This window comes from Anomaloglossus baeobatrachus, chromosome 8 (genome assembly GCF_048569485.1).
Source record: "Anomaloglossus baeobatrachus isolate aAnoBae1 chromosome 8, aAnoBae1.hap1, whole genome shotgun sequence".
NCBI classification, from domain to species: domain Eukaryota; kingdom Metazoa; phylum Chordata; class Amphibia; order Anura; family Aromobatidae; genus Anomaloglossus; species Anomaloglossus baeobatrachus.
The window spans coordinates 99,948,860-99,972,127 of record NC_134360.1 but is presented as its reverse complement, the minus strand read 5'-3'; the positions used below and the strand labels follow the sequence as shown (position 1 = coordinate 99,972,127).

Here is a 23,268-nt window from a genome sequence, read left to right as displayed (position 1 = left end):
CACAAACTTCATTAATAATCCATCTATTGGTAATAGGAACAAGTGGATAAAAGAGAAAGCATAATTTGACTTGTGTGTGGACAGGGCAGAGAGGATGAGGGGCCAGAGAATTGCATCACATTATTTTAGATTCGGGAACAAGGCAGGTTCGCTTCTGGCACGAATGGCAAAGGGAATAACTCCTTTAACATCTATAACTCATTTGAGGGACCCATCTGGGGCTAGCCACAATGACCCAAAGAAAGTCAATGACATATTTGGAGAATTCTACAAAAAATTGTATGAACAAGGGCCAGCAAATGACACAGAAGGAGGCAACTTCCTAAACAATCTGTCATTACCCACAATCACGGAATCGGACAGGGAAATGTTAAATGCCCCAATAAAAGAGGAGGAAGTGAGAACAGTTGTGAAAAACCTTAAAAATAACAAGGCCCCAGGATGGAATGGAATGATGGAATGACAGGGGAATTTTATAAAATACTACAGGAAGATGTTATGTCCACTTTAGTAAAAGTTTTCAACTACACTCTCCAAAATAAAAGTCTACTACAGTCTGGCCATATGGCGTATATAAAGGTAATACACAAACAAGGAAAAGACCCCTCGGATCCTTCATCATACAGGCCCATATCGCTGATAAATCAAGACATTAAAATAATCTCTAAAATCCTGGCAGACCGGCTAGCATTGATCCTCCCATCGATAGTAGGACCACATCAAGTGGGGTTCGTTAGAAATAGTTCAGCAGTATTCAACATTCGCACAGTGTTGGCGGTATTAGATGGAACAAAAAGACCAGGCCTGATAAAGGGGAACCCTGCGTTATTGGCCTTAGACGCGGAAAAGGCCTTTGACAATGTAAATTGGCATTGGTTAGGGCTAGTATTAGATAAATTTAGCATAATGGGTACTTTTCGGAACTATATGGAGGCACTTTACGCTACGCCTGAAGCTAGAATTTCCACAATGGGCTTTCTGTCAAAATCTTTTCAGCTACAGAAGGGGACTAGGCAGGGGTGCCCCCTGTCCCCTCTTCTGTTTGACTTGGCCCTTGAACCACTAGCCCAATACTTAATAAAATCAGAAAATTTCTCAGGAATCAAGGTTGGGAATAGTGAGATAAAACTAACCTGCTTTGCAGACGATATGCTTTTATTTATGTCAGACCCAGACAACCATCTGAAGAACGTAATAGACAAACTGCGTACTTTGGCTCCTTTTCAGGCTACAGGATAAATATCAGTAAAAGTCAGATTCTATACTTGACACCCCTGGGTAATAGGCAAGGTGAGGGAATAGAAGTAGTCATAGCCCCCCACTACATCACTTATTTAGGAATTAAAATAGGCAGAGACTCAATGTCATTGTATAGACTTAACTATCCACACTTAATTGAAAAAATAACTAAAGAGCTAGACAGGTGGAAAAATCTTTCCCTGTCCCTGTTTGGCAGAGCACATCTGATAAAGATGATCAGCTTCTCCCGTTTGCTCTATCCTCTACAAACTATTCCCTTACTGCTGAAACACACCGATATCAACAAGTTGCAAAAAGCATTTGTAAAATTTTTATGGCAGGGAAAGAGACCAAGAGTATCCTAATCAAAGCTGTGTCTACAGAAAAAAGATGGAGGGGTACAAATGCCCATGATTAGATTGTACAACTTAGCGGCGCTTGCCAGACATATAAAAGACTGGATCAATGGGACAACCTTCTTTTCTAACGTTCAGCTGGAGAGGGAGCTAACAAGCCCTTTTAACTTGGTAGCGGTATTACATATGAAGCTAGATAAAATACCAACATACGTGAAACAGAGCTCTTTAATAAAGGACACGGTGGGGGCCTGGAGAGCACTGAGAAAACTGTATAGACTCCCTTATTGTCTCTCAAAATTTACCCCGTTGAGGGAGGATCCAAATTTTATTCAATGGTCTCAAAACAAATTGTTTCAAGGATGGAAGCAGAGGGGGATACGGAGGTTGGGTGATTTACTGAAAACAGAGGAGGGGAGAGTTCTGAGCTGGGCGGAGGTATCGGAAAAATTTAACATGGAAAATCACCATTACCTACAATATTTACAAATAACAACACATTACACATCAGTGGTAAAAGAGGTCGGGAAGGCTGAGAAGAAGGGGAGTTTTGATGTATTGATTGGTCAGGGAGCGGGACATGAATCCCTTTCGATCATATACCAACGATTGAGAGATCAAGTACAGGGCCCCTGGAAAGAGCAAATATTTTAAACCTGGGAGACTGCTCTAGGCGATCCAGACATCTATGATAAAATTCTAAGGGGGGTTGGAATCTGTTAAGAAAGTAATGATAAATGAACAATGGAGGGAGATGCAATTTAAGCTAGTACACCACGCAACATACGCCTTTAATATACCACATAGCAGCTCACCAGTGCATTTCTTGGACCATTGCCCTAAATGTGGACTCCATAAAGCAAAAATGGTTTCACTGCATATGGGAATGCCCACAGGTGAGGGAGTATGGGAGGAAGCGGTGGCGTACATATTGAGGATTTGGAAAGTAGTTATACCCGTCACCCCTCAGGCCTGTTTGTTTCACTGTATAGAAGCCCCTACGGAACCTGACAGAGCAAGTGCTCACATTCCAGGTGTAATACACATAGTATTGCTTGTAGTCAAGAAATGCCTACTTAGGAATTGGGTGATAAGACAGACACCGAGAAATACAGAAATAGTTGATACCCTAAAAACAATAATGATGTACGACAAACTGGATTCGGAGAAACATAAGGAGAAGTCCACTAAAAGATTCTTCAAAAAGTGGAGAACATTTATTGAGCAAAGGTTCACACAGACGGAAATCACCCAGTTAATTAAAGCATTTGAACACACGTCTTGGTATTGTTTGCAAGACACTGCAGGGACACTAGGGACACTGAAGATAGGGAGCATCCAAAGGACCAACTGAAGGGAACAAATATGTTAGTTTGTTAAGTTAAAGTAAATTGTTGTTAAGATAATTCTGTGGAGAAGAAATTGTTGTGACAATGAAAAAGAAAATGATGTAACAGAAGCATTGTACGATCCGGAGAAATTTTATGGAATGTAACATGTTCTTTTGTTGATGATATGTGCTTGCTGACATCAAATAAAATATGTTTTAAAAAAAAAGCTGTAAAAAGTGTTCAAAATGCGATGAGTCCCAAAATGATAAAAATTAAAACTTCGTCTTACCCCACAAAAAAACTCCCTCACACAGGTCCATCGACCAAAAATTGAAAACCAGTCTCTGAAAATGGGTATTTTAAGTGAAAATACATCTTGTTACATTGAGATGGGTGGGTGGACAGATGGACAATGCATGTGGTAGGATGTGTGTGCATTCACATAAATATCTCGTGTTTTTCCTTTCTCCTGTAGTGTTTATGTGAAGCTACAAAAGCCAAATGCCGCAATCCGTGACTGTGATAAAGCTATTGCCATCAATCCAGATTCTGCTCAGCCATATAAATGGAGAGGAAAGGCACACCGGTAAGGATTTTCTGCATTTACTTGGTGTTGTGTAAACTTGTTAAGTGAATAAGGAATATGAAATGTTAAGAGATTGCTATTTATGCATGGAAACATTACTGGATCTATGAACAGAGCTCTAAGCTATCAGCCATGTCAGTAATCTGTGACCACTGAATGGGCTGGCGTGATTCTGTGTGCCGCGCCACAATGATGAAAAGGCGCCGCAAATGCAGGGAAGTAGGGAGATTTGCAGGCCAGCAATCATACAGCAATTGACAACCGATGCATGTTCAGTAGAGCAGGGACCAGCCCCTGAAAAGGACGTCAATGACTTTATTTCAGGGTGGGGAAAGCGGCTGCAGCAGTGACCGCAGCCTCGGACCTCTGACGATGTCTCATTTGAGTATCCTTGCATGCATTGGGAAGTCTCAAACGAAGCGTCATCAAATTTTTTTTTTAGCTTCTGAACACTCTTTTAACAAAGTTCCTGAAAAGTTTATATTTTTTGGCGTTTTCCAATATATAGGCCCCTTAAAGGGAATCTGTCAGGAGGTGCAATATGCACCCAGAACCACGAGCAGTTCTTGGTATATATTGCTAATCCCTGCCTAACCGTCCCTGTATACACTAGGATAGATAAAGAGCTCTTTAGAGAAAGTATTTCTAAAGATCTTTTATCATATGCTAATGAGCCCAGGAAGTAATCGTGAAGGCGTTGCTTCCCTTGCTAGTCGGCCCCCCTTAGCATGTTAGTACGCCCCTGTGGGAGTGCTAACATGCTAATGAATGCGCAGCGTCAGAGGATAATCTCACTCACCTCCCCACAGCCATTGTGTCAGAGTCCAAGATTTCGGCTCAGTGCGCATGATTCTGGACTTTTGGTCATGCGTACTACATGGCTTTCAGGCCAGGACTCGTATACCCGGCTTCATCCTGCACATGACCACTGGATGTACGAATCCTAGCTTCAAAGCCATGTAGTACGCATGACCAAAAGTCCAGAATCATGCGCACTGAGCCGAAATCCTGGACTCTGACGCAATGGCTGTGGGGAGGTGAGTGAGATTACCCTGACGCTGCACATTCATTAACATGTTAGCACGCCCACAGGGGCGTACAAACATGCTAAGGGCGTCGACTAGTAAGGGAACTAATCCCTTCACGACTAGTCCCTGGCCTCATTAGCATATCATATGGGATCTTTATAAACATTTTTTTTTCTAAACATCCCTTTATCTATGCTAGTGTATACAGGGACGATAAGGCAGGGATTAGCAATATGTACCCAAAACGTCTCATGGTTCTGGGTGCATATTGCTCCTGACAGGTTCCCTTTAGAGGATTATTCCTAGATCTCCAAGATTCTATCCCAATATGTAGTAGGTATAATAATAATAGTAATATCAAATATCTCCAATTAGAAATGTAGTATAGTTCTTCTGATATAACCATGTTTCTTACCTCATGTGCGGGGCATTGCCGCTTAGATATCCATGGTTATGTCCACTCATAGAGTGACGGTTAGTTGTTTGTGGTCGTAACCCTGGATACCTAAGCTGCAATGCCCTGCACATGAGGTAAGAGACATGGCTACATCAGGAGAACTATAATACATTTCTTCAGCGCTCTATTGGGAGACCCAGACGATTGGGTATAGCTACTGCCCTCCGGAGGCCACACAAAGCACTACACTAAAAAGTGCAAGGCCCCTCCCCTTCTGGCTATACCCCCCCGTGGTATCACGGGTACTCCAGTTTTCAAGCTTTGTGCGAAGGAGGTCAGACATTCCATGCATAGCTCCACAGATTTTAGTCAGCAGTAGCTGCTGACTATTTCGGATGGAAGAAAAGAGGGCCCATATAGGGCTCCCAGCATGCTCCCTTCTCACCCGTTGATGGTGTTGTAAGGTTGAGGTACCTATTGCTGGTACAGAGGCTGGAGCCCCACATGCTGTTTTCCTTCCACATCCCCTTGTAGGGCTCTGTGGAAGTGGGATCCTGCCGGCCTCAAAGCTCTGACGCCGGGCTCCATCCACAGACCCATAGAACCTGGTGGATGCCGAGCAGGAGTACCATCAGGGACATGGCCCTGCATCATACAGGTACTCTGTGTCCCCGGCAGGCACAGACACACTCCGGGCTGGCTGGGTGTTGTAGTGCGCCGGGGACAGTAACGCTAGAGCTAGTGTTCCTACAGTTTAACTGGGGGACTTTTTTCTGTATGTGGGAACGCAGCGCCGACCCCCGCTGGACCGGCGGCGCTGCTGTGACTTTTAGTTCGCCGGGGACACGCCGACCGCGCTTTTACGGCGGTGGCGTTTATAAATCTAGTCCCCGGCTTTTGCGGCCTAGGACGCCGGCAGCTCCGATTCGTTCCCGCCCCCACCCTGTCAATCAGGGTAGGGGAGAGACGCTGTTTCACGGCAGCGACGAGGGCTGGAGCCTGATTTACATGCTCCAGCCCTCTCACTAGGCACAGAGGGAAGCAGGCTTCCCGCTCTTAGCCAGGAACGCCCAGGGCCCGCCCCCCCTCCTCTCTCAGGACGCCGGCAGCCATTACATGCATGTCTGGCTGGAGGAAGGACGCAAGGCTCTGGGAGACCTGGACTAGGGGGCTTTGGAGATCACACACCCGCTCTTAAGCGGGCGGTAAGCGGCTTTTCAGCTGGCCCCTCTAGTGCCTCAGTGTGTATTAGTGTACTGTGTCACTGGACATATATATATATTTCCTTATTGCTTGCACTGTGAGGTCGCTTCCTGGCTGTATACCCAGATCGCTCTGAGGAGGCAGCAACATGTCATCCACAAAACGCAAGGCTGCCAAGGCTAGGGCTGTGTACACTGCGTGTGCTGCATGTGGGGCTGCTCTACCAGCAGGCTCCAAGGACCCCCATTGTGTGCAATGCTCAGACCCGGTGCTGCTTCGCCAGCCGGAGTCAGGAGAGATAGTGACCCAGGCTGAGACGCCTGTAAGTCCTGCCCCGGTGTCAGGGACAGACTTTGCAGTTTTTGCTGATAATATGTCTGTGACTATGGCAAAAATCCTTGAAACTTTGCAATCCATGCCTGGGGCTCAGTCTATGGACACGGCGAGGTCTCTGTCCTCTAATCCCCCTCAGTTGGATTTAATCCAGACTGCAAGGGGGTCCCCGGCTTCACAGGCTGAGTATTATGACTCAGATGATAGCCCCAGCCACCCTAAGCGAGCTCGCTGGGAAAGACCCTCAACGTCATCACACTGCTCAGGGTCTCAGCGCAATCAGTCTCCCTGTGATGCGTCTGATGAGAGTGATCAGGAGTCTTATCCTGGAACCCCTCTCAATCTGGATACCCCGGATGGGGACGCCATGGTAAATGATCTTATCTCAGCCATCAATAGACTGTTAGATATTTCTCCCCCAGCCCCTTCAGCAGAGGAGGCAGCTGCAGAGCAGGAGAAGTTTCGTTTCCTCTATCCCAAGCGTAAATTAAATGCTTTCTTGGATCACTCTGACTTCAGAGAGTCAATCCAGAAACACGACGCTCATCCAGAAAGGCGTTTCTCTAAACGTTCTAAGGATACACGTTTTCCTTTCCCCCCTGATGTGGTCAAGCGCTGGACCCAGTGTCCAAAAGTTGACCCCCCGATTTCCAAACTTGCAGCTAGATCCATAGTTGCAGTGGAGGATGGCGCTTCACTTAAGGATGCCAATGACAGACAGATGGACCTCTGGTTAAAATCTGTCTATGAAGCTATCGGCGCGTCGTTTGCTCCAGCATTCGCAGCCGTATGGGCACTCCAAGCTATTTCAGCTGGTTTAGCAAAAGTGGATGCTATCTTACATCCAGCGGTGCCGCAAGTGGCGTCCCTTACCTCGCAGATGTCCGCGTTTGCGTCTTACGCTATCAATGCGGTCCTAGAATCTACCAGCCGCACCTCAATGGCGTCCGCCAATTCGGTAGTTTTGCGCAGAGCCTTGTGGTTAAAGGACTGGAAAGCAGATGCTGGTTCCAAAAAATGTTTAACCAGCCTGCCTTTATCTAGAGATAGACTGTTTGGCGAACCATTGGCTGACATCATTAAACAGTCCAAGGGTAAAGACTCTTCTTTACCCCAGCCCAGAACAAGCAAACCTCAGCAGAAAAAGTGGCAGCAGAGGTTTCAGTCCTTTCGAGGTTCGGGCAAGACACAATTCTCCTCGTCCAAAGGGACTCAGAGGACGCAAAGAAGCTCAGATTCCTGGCGGGCTCACGCGCGCCCCAAGAAAGCAAATGGAGGAACCGCTTCCAAAGCGGCTACCTCATGACTTCCAGCTCCCCCCCTCCGCATCTCCGGTCGGGGGCAGGCTCTCCCGCTTTTCCGTCATTTGGATGTCACAGGTCAAAGACCGGTGGGTGACAGACATTTTGTCTCGCGGGTACAGAATCGAGTTCAGTTCTCGTCCTCCAGCTCGGTTCTTCAGAACCTCCCCACATCCAGACCGAGCAGATGCCCTGCTGCAGGCGGTGGACTCCCTAAGAGCGGAAGGAGTAGTGGTCCCTGTACCGCCTCAGGAACAAGGGCGAGGGTTTTACTCCAATCTCTTTGTGGTTCCAAAAAAGGACGGCTCGTTCCGTCCTGTTCTGGATCTAAAGCTGCTCAACAAACATGTGCACGCCAGGCGGTTCCGGATGGAAACCCTCCGCTCTGTCGTGGCCTCAATGTCTCAAGGAGACTTCCTTGCCTCAATAGACATCAAAGATGCTTATCTCCACGTGCCAATTGCTACAGAACATCAACGTTTTCTACGTTTTGTGATAGGAAACGAACATCTTCAGTTCGTAGCTCTGCCATTCGGTCTGGCGACAGCCCCACGGGTTTTCACCAAGGTCATGGCGGCAGTGGTAGCAGTCTTGCACTCTCAGGGACACTCGGTGATCCCTTACCTAGACGATCTACTTGTCAAGGCACCCTCTCAAGAGGCATGCCAACTCAGTCTACATGCTACACTGGAGACTCTACAGACGTTCGGATGGATCATCAACTTTCCAAAGTCGAATCTGTCTCCGACACAGTCACTAACGTATCTTGGCATGGAGTTCCATACTCGAGCAGCGAGAGTGAAGCTTCCGCTGAACAAGCAGCGGTCACTACAGACAGGGGTGCAATCCCTCCTTCAGGGCCAGTCGCACCCCTTACGGCGCCTCATGCACTTCCTCGGGAAGATGGTGGCAGCCATGGAAGCAGTTCCCTTTGCGCAGTTTCATCTGCGCCCACTTCAATGGGACATTCTCCGCCAATGGGACGGGAAGTCAACGTCCCTGGACAGGAAAGTCTCTCTTTCCCAGACGGCCAAGGACTCTCTACAATGGTGGCTCCTTCCCACCTCATTGTCTCAGGGAAGATCCTTCCTGCCCCCATCCTGGGCAGTGGTCACGACAGATGCGAGTCTGTCAGGGTGGGGAGCAGTGTTTCTCCACCACAGGGCTCAGGGGACGTGGACTCCGCAGGAGTCCACCCTTCAGATCAATGTTCTGGAAATCAGAGCAGTGTATCTTGCCCTACTAGCCTTCCAGCAGTGGCTGGAAGGAAGGCAGATCCGAATTCAGTCGGACAACTCCACAGCGGTGGCATACATCAACCACCAAGGGGGGACACGCAGTCGGCAAGCCTTCCAGGAAGTCCGGCGGATTCTGATGTGGGTGGAAGCCACGGCCTCCACCATATCCGCAGTTCACATCCCCGGCGTAGAAAACTGGGAAGCAGACTTCCTCAGTCGCCAGGGCATGGACGCAGGGGAATGGTCCCTTCACCCGGACGTGTTTCAGGAAATCTGTCGCCGATGGGGAGTGCCGGACGTCGACCTAATGGCGTCCCGGCACAACAACAAGGTCCCGGCATTCATGGCGAGGTCGCGCGATCAAAGAGCTCTGGCGGCAGACGCATTGGTTCAAGATTGGTCGCAGTTCCGGCTCCCATACGTCTTTCCACCTCTGGCACTCTTGCCCAGAGTGTTACGCAAGATCAGATCCGATTGCAGCCGCGTCATACTCGTCGCCCCAGACTGGCCGAGGAGATCGTGGTATCCGGATCTGTGGCATCTCACGGTCGGTCGACCGTGGTCACTGCCAGACCGACCAGACTTACTGTCCCAAGGGCCGTTTTTCCATCAGAATTCTGCGGCCCTGAACCTGACTGTGTGGCCATTGAGTCCTGGATCCTAGCGTCTGCAGGATTATCTCAAGGAGTCGTAGCCACAATGAGACAAGCTAGGAAGTCAACGTCTGCTAAGATCTACCACAGGACGTGGAAGATTTTCTTATCTTGGTGCTCTGCACAGAGAGTATCCCCTTGGCCATTTGCATTGCCCACCTTTCTTTCCTTCCTGCAATCGGGGTTGGAAAAGGGCTTGTCGCTCAGTTCCCTTAAAGGGCAAGTCTCGGCACTGTCTGTGTTTTTTCAGAAGCGTCTAGCACGTCTTCCTAAGGTGCGCACGTTCCTACAGGGGGTCTGTCATATTGTGCCCCCGTACAAGCGGCCGTTAGATCCATGGGATCTGAACAGAGTACTTGTTGCTCTGCAAAAGCCGCCCTTCGAGCCTCTAAAGGACGTTTCCTTTTCTCGCCTGTCACAGAAAGTGGCGTTTCTTGTCGCGATCACATCGCTTCGGCGAGTGTCTGAGCTGGCAGCTTTGTCATCCAAGGCTCCTTTCCTGGTGTTCCACCAGGACAAGGTAGTGCTGCGCCCCATTCCGGAGTTTCTCCCTAAGGTCGTATCCTCGTTTCATCTTAATCAGGATATATCCTTGCCTTCCTTTTACCCTCATCCGGTTCACCGGTATGAAAAGGACTTACGTTTGCTAGATCTGGTGAGAGCACTCAGAATCTACATTTCCCGAACGGCGCCCATACGCCGTTCCGATGCACTTTTTGTCCTTGTCGCTGGTCCGCGCAAGGGGTTGCAGGCTTCTAAAGCCACCCTGGCTCGATGGATCAAAGAACCAATTCTAGAGGCCTACCGCTCTGCGGGGCTTCCGGTTCCTTCAGGGCTAAAAGCCCACTCAACCAGAGCTGTGGGTGCGTCCTGGGCATTACGACACCAGGCTTCGGCTCAACAGGTGTGCCAGGCAGCAACCTGGTCCAGTCTGCACACTTTCACCAAGCATTATCAGGTGCATACCTATGCTTCGGCGGATGCCAGCTTAGGTAGAAGAGTCCTGCAGGCGGCAGTGACATCCCCGTAGGGGAGGGCTGTTTTTTGCAGCTCTAACATGAGGTATTTCTTTACCCACCCAGGGACAGCTTTTGGACGTCCCAATCGTCTGGGTCTCCCAATAGAGCGCTGAAGAAGAAGGGAATTTTGTTACTTACCGTAAATTCCTTTTCTTCTAGCTCTTATTGGGAGACCCAGCACCCGCCCTGTTGTCCTTCGGGATTTTTTTGTTGTTTGCGGGTACACATGTTGTTCATGTTGAACGGTTTTTCAGTTCTCCGATGTTTCTCGGAGTTAATTTGTTTAAACCAGTTATTGGCTTCCTCCTTCTTGCTTTGGCACTAAAACTGGAGTACCCGTGATACCACGGGGGGGTATAGCCAGAAGGGGAGGGGCCTTGCACTTTTTAGTGTAGTGCTTTGTGTGGCCTCCGGAGGGCAGTAGCTATACCCAATCGTCTGGGTCTCCCAATAAGAGCTAGAAGAAAAGGAATTTACGGTAAGTAACAAAATTCCCTTCTTCTAATTGGAGGTATTTACTATTATTAATACTACACCTACTACAGTGCCTACAAGTAGTATTCAACCCCCTGCAGATTTAGCAGGTTTACACATTCGGAATTAACTTGGCATTGTGACATTTGGAATGTAGATCAGCCTGGAAGTGTGAAATGCACTGCAGCAAAAAAGAATGTGATTTCTTTTTTTTTTTTTTTTTTTTTTTTTTTAAATTGTGAAAAGTTTATTCAGAGGGTCATTTATTATTCAACCCCTCAAACCACCAGAATTCTGTTTGGTTCCCCTAAAGTATTAAGAAGTATTTCAGGCACAAAGAACAATGAGCTTCACATGTTTGGATTAATTATCTCTTTTTCCAGCCTTTTCTGACTAATTAAGACCCTCCCCAAACTTGTGAACAGCACTCATACTTGGTCAACATGGGAAAGACAAAGGAGCATTCCAAGGCCATCAGAGACAAGATCGTGGAGGGTCACAAGGCTGGCAAGGGGTACAAAACCCTTTCCAAGGAGTTGGGCCTACCTCTCTCCACAGTTGGGAGCATCATCCGGAAGTGGAAGGCTTATGGAACTACTGTTAGCCTTCCACTGCCTGGACAGCCTTTGAAAGTTTCCACCCGTGCCGAGGCCAGGCTTGTCCGAAGAGTCAAGGCTAACCCAAGGACAACAAGGAAGGAGCTCCGGGAAGATCTCATGTCAGTGGGGACATTGGTTTCAGTCAATACCATAAGTAACGTACTCCACCGCAATGGTCTCCGTTCCAGACGAGCCCGTAAGGTACCTTTACTTTCAAAGCGTCATGTCAAGGCTTGTCTATAGTTTGCTCATGATCACTTGGAGGACTCTGAGACAGACTGGTTCAAGGTTCTCTGGTCTGATGAGACCACGATCGAGAACCTTGGTGCCAACCACACACGTGACGTTTGGAGACTGGATGGCACTGCATACAACCCCAAGAATACCATCCCTACAGTCAAGCATGGTGGTGGCAGCATCATGCTGTGGGGCTGTTTCTCAGCCAAGGGGCCTGGCCATCTGGTCCGCATCCATGGGAAGATGGATAGCACGGCCTACCTGGAGATTTTGGCCAAGAACCTCCGCTCCTCCATCAAGGATCTTAAGATGGGTCGTCATTTCATCTTCCAACAAGACAACGACCCAAAGCACACAGCCAAGAAAACCAAGGCCTGGTTCAAGAGGGAAAAAATCAAGGTGTTGCAGTGGCCTAGTCAGTCTCCTGACCTTAACCCAATTGAAAACTTGTGGAAGGAGCTCAAGATTAAAGTCCACATGAGACACCCAAAGAACCTAGATAACTTGGAGAAGATCTGCATGGAGGAGTGGGCCAAGATAACTCCAGAGACCTGTGCCAGCCTGATCAGGTCTTATAAAAGACGATTATTAGCTGTAATTGCAAACAAGGGTTATTCCACAAAATATTAAACCTAGGGGTTGAATAATAATTGACCCACACTTTTATGTTGAAAATTTTTTAAAATTTAACAGAGCAACATAACTTGTTGGTTTGTAAGATTTATGCATCTGTTAATAAATCCTGCTCTTGCTTGAAGTTTGCAGGCTCTAACTTATTTGCATCTTATCAAACCTGCAAAATCTGCAGGGGGTTAAATACTACTTGTAGGCACTGTACATATTGGGATAGGATCTTGGAGATGGGAATAACCCTTTTTAAAGTAGTATCAAAACTGAATAGGTCTCTAAAAAAAATTAAGTTTTGTAAATTTAGTTAGGAAAAAAAATGAAATAGTGATGGGCAGAATCGGGAGACTCGCCCGAGCTTTTTGTAAAGTCACAGTTCGAGGCCGGAGATAACGAGAACTTGCGTCCAAACCCCAAACTTGAACTTTACAGTTATGGAATGGGGTGGGGCTGTAAAATAAAGAATATAGTTAATAATAAACATTGTCATTATATTTACCGGTCCCACGACGCGTCCTGCAGATCTCCTGCTATCTCCTGACCACTTATGCTTTCGGGTGTCGATTATTAACTTTCGGAAGTATTCACTGCACTGCTCTTCACTCGGCAGTCTTCAGCTTTTTTTGGCCGTGTTCACATTGACGTCAGGGATTACCAGAGTCCATGGCTTAGCCATGTACTTGTCCTATGCACCGCACATTAGCATTAGTCCTATGCTCTTGCTATACACTAGTAGAACCGTACCCTGACAGTGATTAAGTCAAAGTTCAATTGAGTACATAGCTAAGGCATGGACTCGGGTGAACCCTGACGTCACTGTGAACACAGCCGAAAAAAGCCGAAGAGTAAGTGACAACTAAGTGTAGTGAATACCGCCGGAAGTTAATGATCGGACCCGGAAGTAGAAGCGGCCTGGAGATAGCGGGTCTGCAGGACGTGTTGTGGCAATGGTGAGTATAATCATAATGTTATTTTAATAATCTGCTTTTTTTTACAGCCACTGGACCAGAACTGTAAGGCTATGTGCGCACTAGAAATTGACTTTTTCTTAAGAAAAAAACAGACCCTCTGAAAGAATCCCGCACTTGCGTTAAAAAAACGCACCAAAACCGCAACGAAATCTGCATGCGGTTTGGTGCAGTTTTTCCGCAGGTTAGTACCTGCGGGTTTTTACCATTATCTAAAGAAGTGACATGCACATTAGTTCCGCAGCGGAAATTCTGCAGGTAAATCCGCAGGTATAAAAAAACACAGTGTGCGCGCAGCATTTTTTTTTTTTTTAATACCTGTAGGTTTTGCTGGGGGATGACTGCAGAAATGACACATTTTCTGCTGCAAATCTGCTGTCAAATCTGCGGTAAATCCACAGCGTGCGCACATAGCCTAACACATGTTTCCCAGGAAAACCTTGTCAACGAACACTGCTCGGTACGGGTCCAGAGCGTTACAGTTCGGGTTTGCCCATCCCTACTGCTAAATATTAACTTCTAAACATAATAAAAGGATGATTGAAGAATGTGTAGCGTAGGCATAAGGTGATGATATTTATTAAAGGGGTTGTCCGACATAACAAAAATTTTTGAGTTTAAGCTAATCTGTGCTGTATTGTCATATAAAACACCCCTACATTGTTATTTTTTGTTTTCTGACTTCTGTTCCTCTTGAATTATCCCTTTATTCGCTGCAGCTCCTTGTTTATATTCAGCACAAGCAAACTGACCACTTCCTGTGCTAAACCTCCCAGTCACAGCTGGCACCGCCCGGCCTCAGTGTCCAGCCCCTCCCCAGTGTCCAGCCCCACCCTCTGCCCGCCCCCTGCACACACATTCCCTGTCAGTATATTCTGCCCCAGCACCTGACCTGTTATCACTACAGCATTGCAAATAACAGCCCCACATCAGGCTCTGCACCCCACACCACATCGGGCTCTGCACCACACACATATGGCTCTGCACAACACACACGCACATATGGCTCTGCACACCACACACACGCACATATGGTTCTGCACCACACACACGCACATCGGACTCTGCACCGCACACGCACATTGGGCTCTGCACCGCACTTCACTTGCACATCGGGCTCTGCACCGCACTTCACTTGCACATCGGGCTCTGCACCGCACACACACATCGGGCTCTGCACCGCACACACACATCGGGCTCTGCACCGCACACACACATCGGGCTCTGCACCGCACACACACACCGGGCTCTGCACCGCACACACACACCGGGCTCTGCACCGCACACACACATCGGGCTCTGCACCGCACACACACATCAGGCTCTGCACCGCACACACACATCGGGCTCTGCACCGCACACACACACCGGGCTCTGCACCGCACACACACACCGGGCTCTGCACCGCACACACACATCGGGCTCTGCACCGACCCCCCCCCCCATACGAAACACATGTAGGGAGTACATACTCACCCGTCCTCGGTCCCCGTCGCTCCTACACGTTCGCACGCTGTATTTGCTCTGGCAATATCAGCACAGTAGTGACGTCACCGCTGTGCTGAAGAGAGCACAGACAGCCGGGCAGTGATGAGAAGCGCTGCGCTCTTCTCATCAGCACTTTCAAATATACCGGCATCTGTGATCTGTGATGCCGGTACATTTGAATATGCGATCCTGAGCAGGGGGCCTGGTGCTGGCGCTGACACCACGGCAGCCGCCGCCAGGCCCCGCCCCCAGGTCACGGGTCCCACAGAAGTGCAGGGGGAGGTTGTGGGCAGAGTATGGGGTGCGGGGGAATGTGTGGGAGGGTGCAGGGAAGGGGGCGGAGACTCCTCGCACTGTACCCGCCCAGCAGGGCGGCGACATGCTGTTTCCAGATTTGCATGTCAACATGGCCCTGCCCATGTTGACATGAAATGACCGGAAGCAGCAAAATCGCGGCAGGAGCGGTCACATGACCGCTCTGAGTCGGGGGAGAGGGGCTGACAGCAGGGCAGGTAAGTGGTCACTATCTACTTACCTGCCCCAATGTAGCCCCATAGGGTAATAATGAAAAAAAAAACAAAATAAGCCGGATAACCCCTTTAACTGTGGTGACAGTCTGGTTTGCGGGTATAAGCATTCAAAGTTTGAAAATTGGAGATTTGACTTATTTAAAAAATTTACAATCTTTTCCTAAATAATCCCAACAGATCAGCCTAAATCAGGGGGTGGCCATATCATTGGTGCACCCTGTGTAGCTGCATGGGGGCCCAACAGGTAAGGAAGCTCATTTCCAGCTCCAAAGAAGGTGGAATGGTGCATTCTGATGAGCTATTGGGCTGCAAAAGGCCCATATATTGTTCTTACACAGGGTCCTCTTCTGTTTGTCCTCTTGTGGCCTACATGTATTACTAATGTGAAGTATAATGCATCAAGAAAAAGGTCTCAATCACATGGCTATGTAGACGTATTTCCAAGTTATTATGGCATAAAGTAGTATATGTTCTATATGAAAAATTGGACTTGGCTGAGGGGTTAAACAGTAGGTTGTTTTCTGATTGTGTCCCCTTTAGTTATGCAGCAGTTTCTGAATTCCTACTTTTGTCTCTGGTCTTTCATTTGGACCCTATGACCTGCACTTACTGAATGACGCTGCCTCTTCCCTGGAACAAAAGTTACTTTCTTTATTCATTCGAGGGAAACTCAAATTATAGCTCTTATGGGAATGTATAGTCCACACAAAGGCACCGGAAAGTAGCACAGGAATATGGTGATTACAAAAAATCTTTGGTCTGCAGATGTGAACCTAGGACATAGTTATGCTGCTAATATTCTTAATGTGCTTCTTTTAAGGGAATATATCATCAGGTTTTGTTGTTTGTTTGTTTTTTTTGTCAGCTGAGAGCAGCATAATATAGGGACAGAGACGCTGATTCCAGAGATATATCACTTAGTAAGCTACTTGCTGTCATTTTGATAGCATAGAGCTCAGCATGCAAATAACTGCTATCACCCCACCCACACTGCTGATTGGCAGCTATCTGTGTATATTGTACATGGGCAGAAAGCTGCCAATCAGTGCTGGGGGCAGGGTGATACATGAATATGGAGGAATACAAGGCAGCAGATTTATGAGCCACTAGTGATGAGCTCCTGCTGATAAGGGATTTTATTAAAACTAGAGTTAGCAGCCCAGTAAGTGACACACCGCTGGAATCAGGATCTCGGCCCCTACATTATGCTGCTTTCAGATTAGGTGGCAAAATCCTGGTGACGGATTCCCTTTACTTTTCTAACATTCCACCATTATGTTGATCTTTTCACTATTCTGTAGGCTTTTAGGTCACTGGGAAGACGCTGCACATGACTTGGCAATGGCTTGTAAACTGGATTATGATGAAGAAGCAAGTACTATGCTTAAAGAAGTGCAACCACGTGTAAGTAATATGCTTTTTCAACATTTTAATAAAACTCCTGAACCATAATTTGAGTCCATTCAGCTACATGGCAATTATTGACTCTGTTTGCATGTATATTATAGTGTAATTTTGGCAAGCGGACTTTCCTCTTATTTCAATGCCATTGCTCCTGAGTATGCTGTTATATTTATTTTCTATCTTAAATCTGCTGTTCAGTTCCAGAGATTTGTGCCTTTCTATTTAGTGCTGATATTCTGGTCTTAATTAGAGATGAGCGAACCGGTCGTGGTTCGGCTCGAGTTCGGTTTGCCGAACAGAGGTCTCGTTCGAGTTCGGTTCGGCGAACCGCATAGGAAACAATGGGAGGCAATCACAAACACATAAAAACACCTAGAAAACACCCTGAAAGGTGTCCAAAAGGTGACAAACAACTCACAACACAACACAAACACATGGGAAAGTGACAAGGACATATACTCATGCGAAAACAAAAGAGCTAGACAAAGAAAAAGAGTAGGAGAAACAGATATAGGCATGGCATGCCCTTCTAAAATCATGTAAAACACCGCAAGGTGACTCCAAGCGGAGTCTCCCTTTTTCCAAAAATTGAGCCACACATACACCCACCCCTTCAGTGGCAGCACTTGTGCCCCAGTTGTACACTTCACAGGTAGATTTGCATCAAGCACATTCAAAATACACAAGCATTTACTCTCCCCAGGATGACACAGGGGTAGTAAATTCCTTGTGGATCCATGACTTGTTCATTTTGATGAACGTTAGTCTGTCCACATTGTCACTGGACAGACGCGTGCGCTTATCTGTCAGCACACACCCAGCAGCACTGAAGACACGTTCAGAGACAACGCTGGCACGACAAAATCTCCAAGGCAGAAGTGGAGAGCTCTGGCCATTTTTCAAGATTTGAAGCCCAAAATGAGCCAGGCTCCATTTTCAAAGTCATGGCATCGATGTTCATTTGGAGATACTCCTGTATCATCCTCTCCAGCCGTTGACTATGTGTCAGACTTGTTGTCTCTGGTGGCCTTGCAAAGGATGGTCTAAAAAAAATTATGAAAAGATTCAATAAAATTGCTGTTACCAGCACCAGATACGGTGCTACTGGTACGGGTAGACTGTTAAAGATGATGAGGCCGTCCCATGTTTGTCAAGTTACAACTGGGAGATTCACTCCCTGCACCACGGTTGTTTGGTGGAAAAGCCGAGCTAAGATCGAGTAACAGCTTTTGCTGATACTCCTGCATACGTGCGTCCCTTTCTATGGCTGGAATTATGTCACAAAATTTGGACTTGTACCGGGGATCTAATAGTGCAAGCCAGTAGTCATCATCACTTCTAATTTTGACAATACGAGGGTCATGTTGGAGGTAGTGCAGCAAGAAGGCGCTCATGTGTCTTGCGCAGTTATGCGGACCAAGTCCACGCTGTGTTTGTGGCATAGAGGTGCTAACCGTTCTTTCTTCCTCTGACATCTCCCCCCAACCTCTTTCAACAGAAATTTGACCAAGGTCTCCCTCATCCGCTTAGTCTTCCATGTCCATGGACAGTTCGTCCTCCATTTCTTCATGTTCTCCTGCACCTTCCTCAACATTTCGCCTGCTACTATGCGCCCTTGTTGATCCCTGTCCCCCATGGTCCCATGCCTGCCGCGTTAGTGATGATGTAAATGACTGGAATTGTCATGCTGATAATGGCATTGTCAGTGCTAAACATATTCGTCGCCATGTCGAAACTGTGCAGAAGGGTGCATAGGTCCTTGATCTGAGACCACTCCATCATGGTGCTCTGCCCCACCTCTGCATCTCGTTGGCCCAGGCTATACGTCATGACATATTGCACCAGGGCTCGACGGTGCTGCCACAGTCGCTGTAACATGTGGAGAGTCGAATTCCAGCGTGTCGGCACATCGCATTTCAGGCGATGAACCGGCAGGCCGAAAGACTTCTGGAGCGATGCAAGTCGCTCAGCAGCGGTGGTTGAACGACGGAAGTGAGCAGACAGTTTTCGTGCCCTGTTCAGAAGGCCATCTAGGCCGGGATAGGGTGTTTAAAAATTGCTGGACAACAAGGTTCAACACGTGAGCCATACAAGGCACGTGTGTCACCTTGCCCAGGCGAAGGGCCGCACCCAGGTTTGCAGCATTGTCGCACACGGCCTTACTAGGCTGCAGGTTGAGCGGAGACAACCATTTATTAAACTCAGTCTCCAGAGCTGCCCACAACTCAGCCGCTGTGTGACTCTTATTTCCAAGACATTTCAAGCTAAAGACCGCCTGATGCCGTTGCGCTCTGCTGCCAGCATAGTAATGAGGGGTGCGTGATTCCTTCTGCGCAGTTAGAACGCTGGTGGCCTGACCAGGCAGGCTTGGGGCGGAGGTGGAGGACCCAGACGAGGTGGAGGAGGCAGAAGCAGTGGCGGAACTTGGACAGACAAAGGATTGACACACAAGTCGTGGGGACGGCAAGACTTGTGCAGCAGACCCTTCACCATCTATCACCATAGTTACCCAGTGCCCAGTCAGCGACATGTAACGTCCCTGTCCATGCTTACTGGTCCAAGTATCGGTGGTGAAATGCACCCGTTCACACACAGAGTTTCTCAAGGAAGCGGTGATGTTGTGTGCGACATGCTGGTGTAGCGCAGGCACACCTTTCCTAGAGAAGTAGTGGCGACTGGGCATCTGGTACTGGGGCACAGCGACAGACATAAGGTCTCTAAAATCCTGTGTGTCCACCAGATGGAAAGGCAGCATTTCGGTAGCCAAGATCTTACAGAGGGATAAAGTCAACCTCTTAGCTTTGTCATGGGTCGCAGGAAATGGCCTTTTAATTGTGCACATCTGAGGGACAGAGATCTGGCTGCTGTGTGTAGACGGTGGTGAGTAGGGTGTCCCTGAAAAAATGCAGGTTTGTGAGGAAAGTGCAGGCGTAGACATGATGTTGCCTTCATCCAATGTTGATGCTATCGATGTCTGAGAGAGCTGTACATACGCACTTGTTTCCCCTTCCAAATCAAATGACGACCTACCAAGCAAACTGCCTGTTGCGGTTACAGTGGTGGAAGTTGTGCGTGGAAAACCAGGTGTGACAGCTGTCCCCACAGTCCTTAGAAGATGAAGAGCGCGCGGATGCACTTGAAGGGGCAGGCGGATGGTTCGCTCCGCTAGACCGCATTGCAGCACGGTGAGCTTCCCACTGGGACGTATATTTATTCATGTGACGATTCATGGAAGACGTTGTCAAACTTTTGAGGTTTTGCCCTCTACTAACAGAAGAACGACAAATTTTACATATCACATGATTTGGGCGATCTTTTGCTATGTCAAAAAAGGTCCAGGCTAGGCAAGGCTTAGAGGGCATGCGACCTGCTGAGCCCCCCCCCCCGACTAGTGCTCAGAGGCAGAGTGGTGGTTGAGGATGCAGTTGTAGTCGTGCTACCAGTACTACTCCTCTGTCCAGGAAGGCGCAAGGTAACTTCGTCGTCAGTAGCATCCTCATCCACCGCCTCTGTTGACCTCCTCGAGTGCCTGACTGTGGGTTGACAGTAGGTGGGATCTAGAACTTCCTCATCAATTGTTGTGTTTGCACTCCCCTCACCCTCAGACCGAGCCTCTTCTTGCCCTGACCGAATATTTAAGTTGTCATCCCAATCTGGTATCTGCGTCTCATCGTCATCAGTATGTTCCTCATTGTCTATTACAACAGGTGTTTCAGTTTGTGAATAAGGGTCAACATTATACTCAGAAACTTGTTCATCACGGCCTGAATCTGAGTCACAAAGGTTCTGGGAATCACTACAGACCATTTCCTGGTCTGTACTCACTGTAGCTTGGGAGCAGACCTCTGATTCCAAGGCTATAGTGTGACTGAACAGCTCTGAAGACTCAGCCATCTCAGTTCCACCATACTGTGCAGGGCGGATGGAGACTTCAGAGCTGGGAGAAAGCAAGTGTGATTGGGATGACAACTCAGAGGACTGGTGGTTTTTGGATGCGGTAGTTGAGGTGGCGGAGAGGGCACTTGTTGGACCACTTGAAATCCATTCAAGCATTTTCTTTTTTTGGCCATCATCTACCTTTGTTCCAGTTGTTTGTGTCCGTAAAAAAGGGAGCACATCGGATTGTCCACGGTAAGTAGTAGACATCTTACTTTTGCTGGAAGATGGTCTATCTTCAGCAGATGTTAATGGAGCTTTGCCACCTTCCCCATGGACAAACCCTTTTTTTCCTTTTCCAACACGCCTCTTCCCCTTTCCACCAGCATCTGTCATTTTGCCACTCATTTTGATTGCGACAAGATTGTGCACTTAAAATGTGGTAGTAAAAATTGAGAGGTGGTGTAGATTGCAGCGGTGGTCTATCTTTATTAACAGCAGAATAAACAACAATAACTATCCCTGACAATGCAACTACGGCCCTTAAACTGGCAGCATAGTTTGCTATTAGAATGGCTTAGTAACAATTGGTTTGAGTGTGCAATGCAGTGGTGCTGCAAATAGCTTTGCACCAATGGGACACTAATGGAAGTCTAACAGCCACTTTTAGGATGCCACTAAGTTTACTCAGTGTTTGCTAGTATGGCTTAGTAACAATGAGCTTGAGTGTGCAAAGGGCAGGAGGGTACAGTGGCAGGGTTGTGGGTCAGTGTACAGGAAAGGAAGCCTCACTTTCTATCCCTCCTAATGGGGAAATGCAGCGAGGAAGTCCCTGACCTTAGCTACACAGACGCTGTTATCTGTAGCTGTTAAAATCTGTTTCCACTGACCTGACTGTCACCTATGGCTCTGAGCCTGCTGTTATTAGCCCTTACAAGGGCTAATAGAAACTTCTATCCCTATTCTGTATAGCGCTGTGTGTAGAGCGTACACAGCAGTATCGGAGACAGGAGCTACGCCAGCGGTGACTGATACCCAGACGCAGAAGAGATAATGGCGTCCGGACGGGTAGATACCCGTTTTTATAATGCAGGGACATGTGATATGGACATCCTATCACACATGCCGTTGCTTCTCTGGCTAAAAGTCCACTTAGCTGTGTGTGTGTCTGGGATTGGCTGACATGCTGGCCCTGCCCACTACACGCGCGTGCTTAGGGAAGGAAGACATGGAAAAGAAAAAAATGTCGATCGCCATTATCCCAGCAGCAGTGATCTGAATGCGCTGTTCCCGCACACTATACGCTGAAATTTCATAATAGTGTGAGTCAGAGAGTCACTTACACTATTACAGCGGAAAGCCAGCTAGTAATTAGCTTGGCTTTTTGCTGCTAGAACCGTTCTCGAACGTAACTAGAACTATCGAGCTTTAGCAAAAAGCTCGAGTTCTAGTTCGATCTAGAACAGTCCCTAAAATCACTTGAACCGCAAACTGGAGAACCATGAACCGCGAAACGCGCTCAACTCTAGTCTTAATCCCGTGAGCATCTCCCCCTTGGTTATCTGGGGGTGTGTGTTTAGACTGGTCTGTATTATTACTCTGTGAGTGCCGCCCCCTTGTACAGATCTTAAAAATTAGCACTAAATAAAAAGGCGTTTATCTCTGGAACTATATGGTGGATTTATAAAAAAAAAAAAACCAAAACTGAATACTCTGGAGCTGCGGGAATGAAAAAAAAAAAATTAAAAACTGGTCACTTTAGTGTCAACCTAATGAGTTTTCATTAGGTTGACAATTGATGCAACAAATTTGACTAATCATTTACTTTTAGACTGGCTAAAATAAAACTTTATATGCTGTGGTCTGTGTGAAGTTTTTAACTTTTGACCCCTCTTTAAAAACAAAAAAACAATGATTAAACAAAAGCAAAGATTAAAATCACAACGCATTGATACAACAGATATGATATCCAGCAGCGCTATTTGACTTTTGGAGCTAATTTTCCATTCAAAAAGTCAGATGGCGCTCCTTGCCTTCCGAGCCCTGCCGTGCACCCAAACAGTGGTTTATGACCACATATGAGGTATCTATGTACTCGGGAGAAATTTTAGGATGCATTTTATCCTATTGCCCACGTGAAAATGAAAAAAAATGAGGCTAAAAGAAAATTTGTGAAAAAAAAAAAGTACTTTTTAATTTTTACGGATCAATTTGTGAAGCACCTGGAGGTTCAAAGTACTCACTATGCATCTAGATAAGTTCCTTGGGAGGTCTAGTTTCCAAAATGGGGGTCACTTTTGGGGGAGCACCAATGCGTAGGCACACAGGGGCTCTCCATACGCGACATGGTGTCTGCTAACAATTTGAATGGAAAATTAGCT

The 23,268-nt window shown here is 47.4% G+C and overlaps 1 protein-coding gene across 1 annotated transcript in view; it reads left to right on the top strand.

Annotated features, from left to right (window-relative positions):
• ST13 (ST13 Hsp70 interacting protein) overlaps nt 1–23,268 on the top strand; it is a 238,412-nt gene that overhangs the window by 165,941 nt on the left and 49,203 nt on the right. The window contains exons 7-8 of the mRNA XM_075321923.1: nt 3,402–3,512; nt 16,909–17,011. Coding sequence (XP_075178038.1) covers nt 3,402–3,512; nt 16,909–17,011 — 214 coding nt within the window. The remainder of the gene's footprint in view (nt 1–3,401; nt 3,513–16,908; nt 17,012–23,268) is intronic.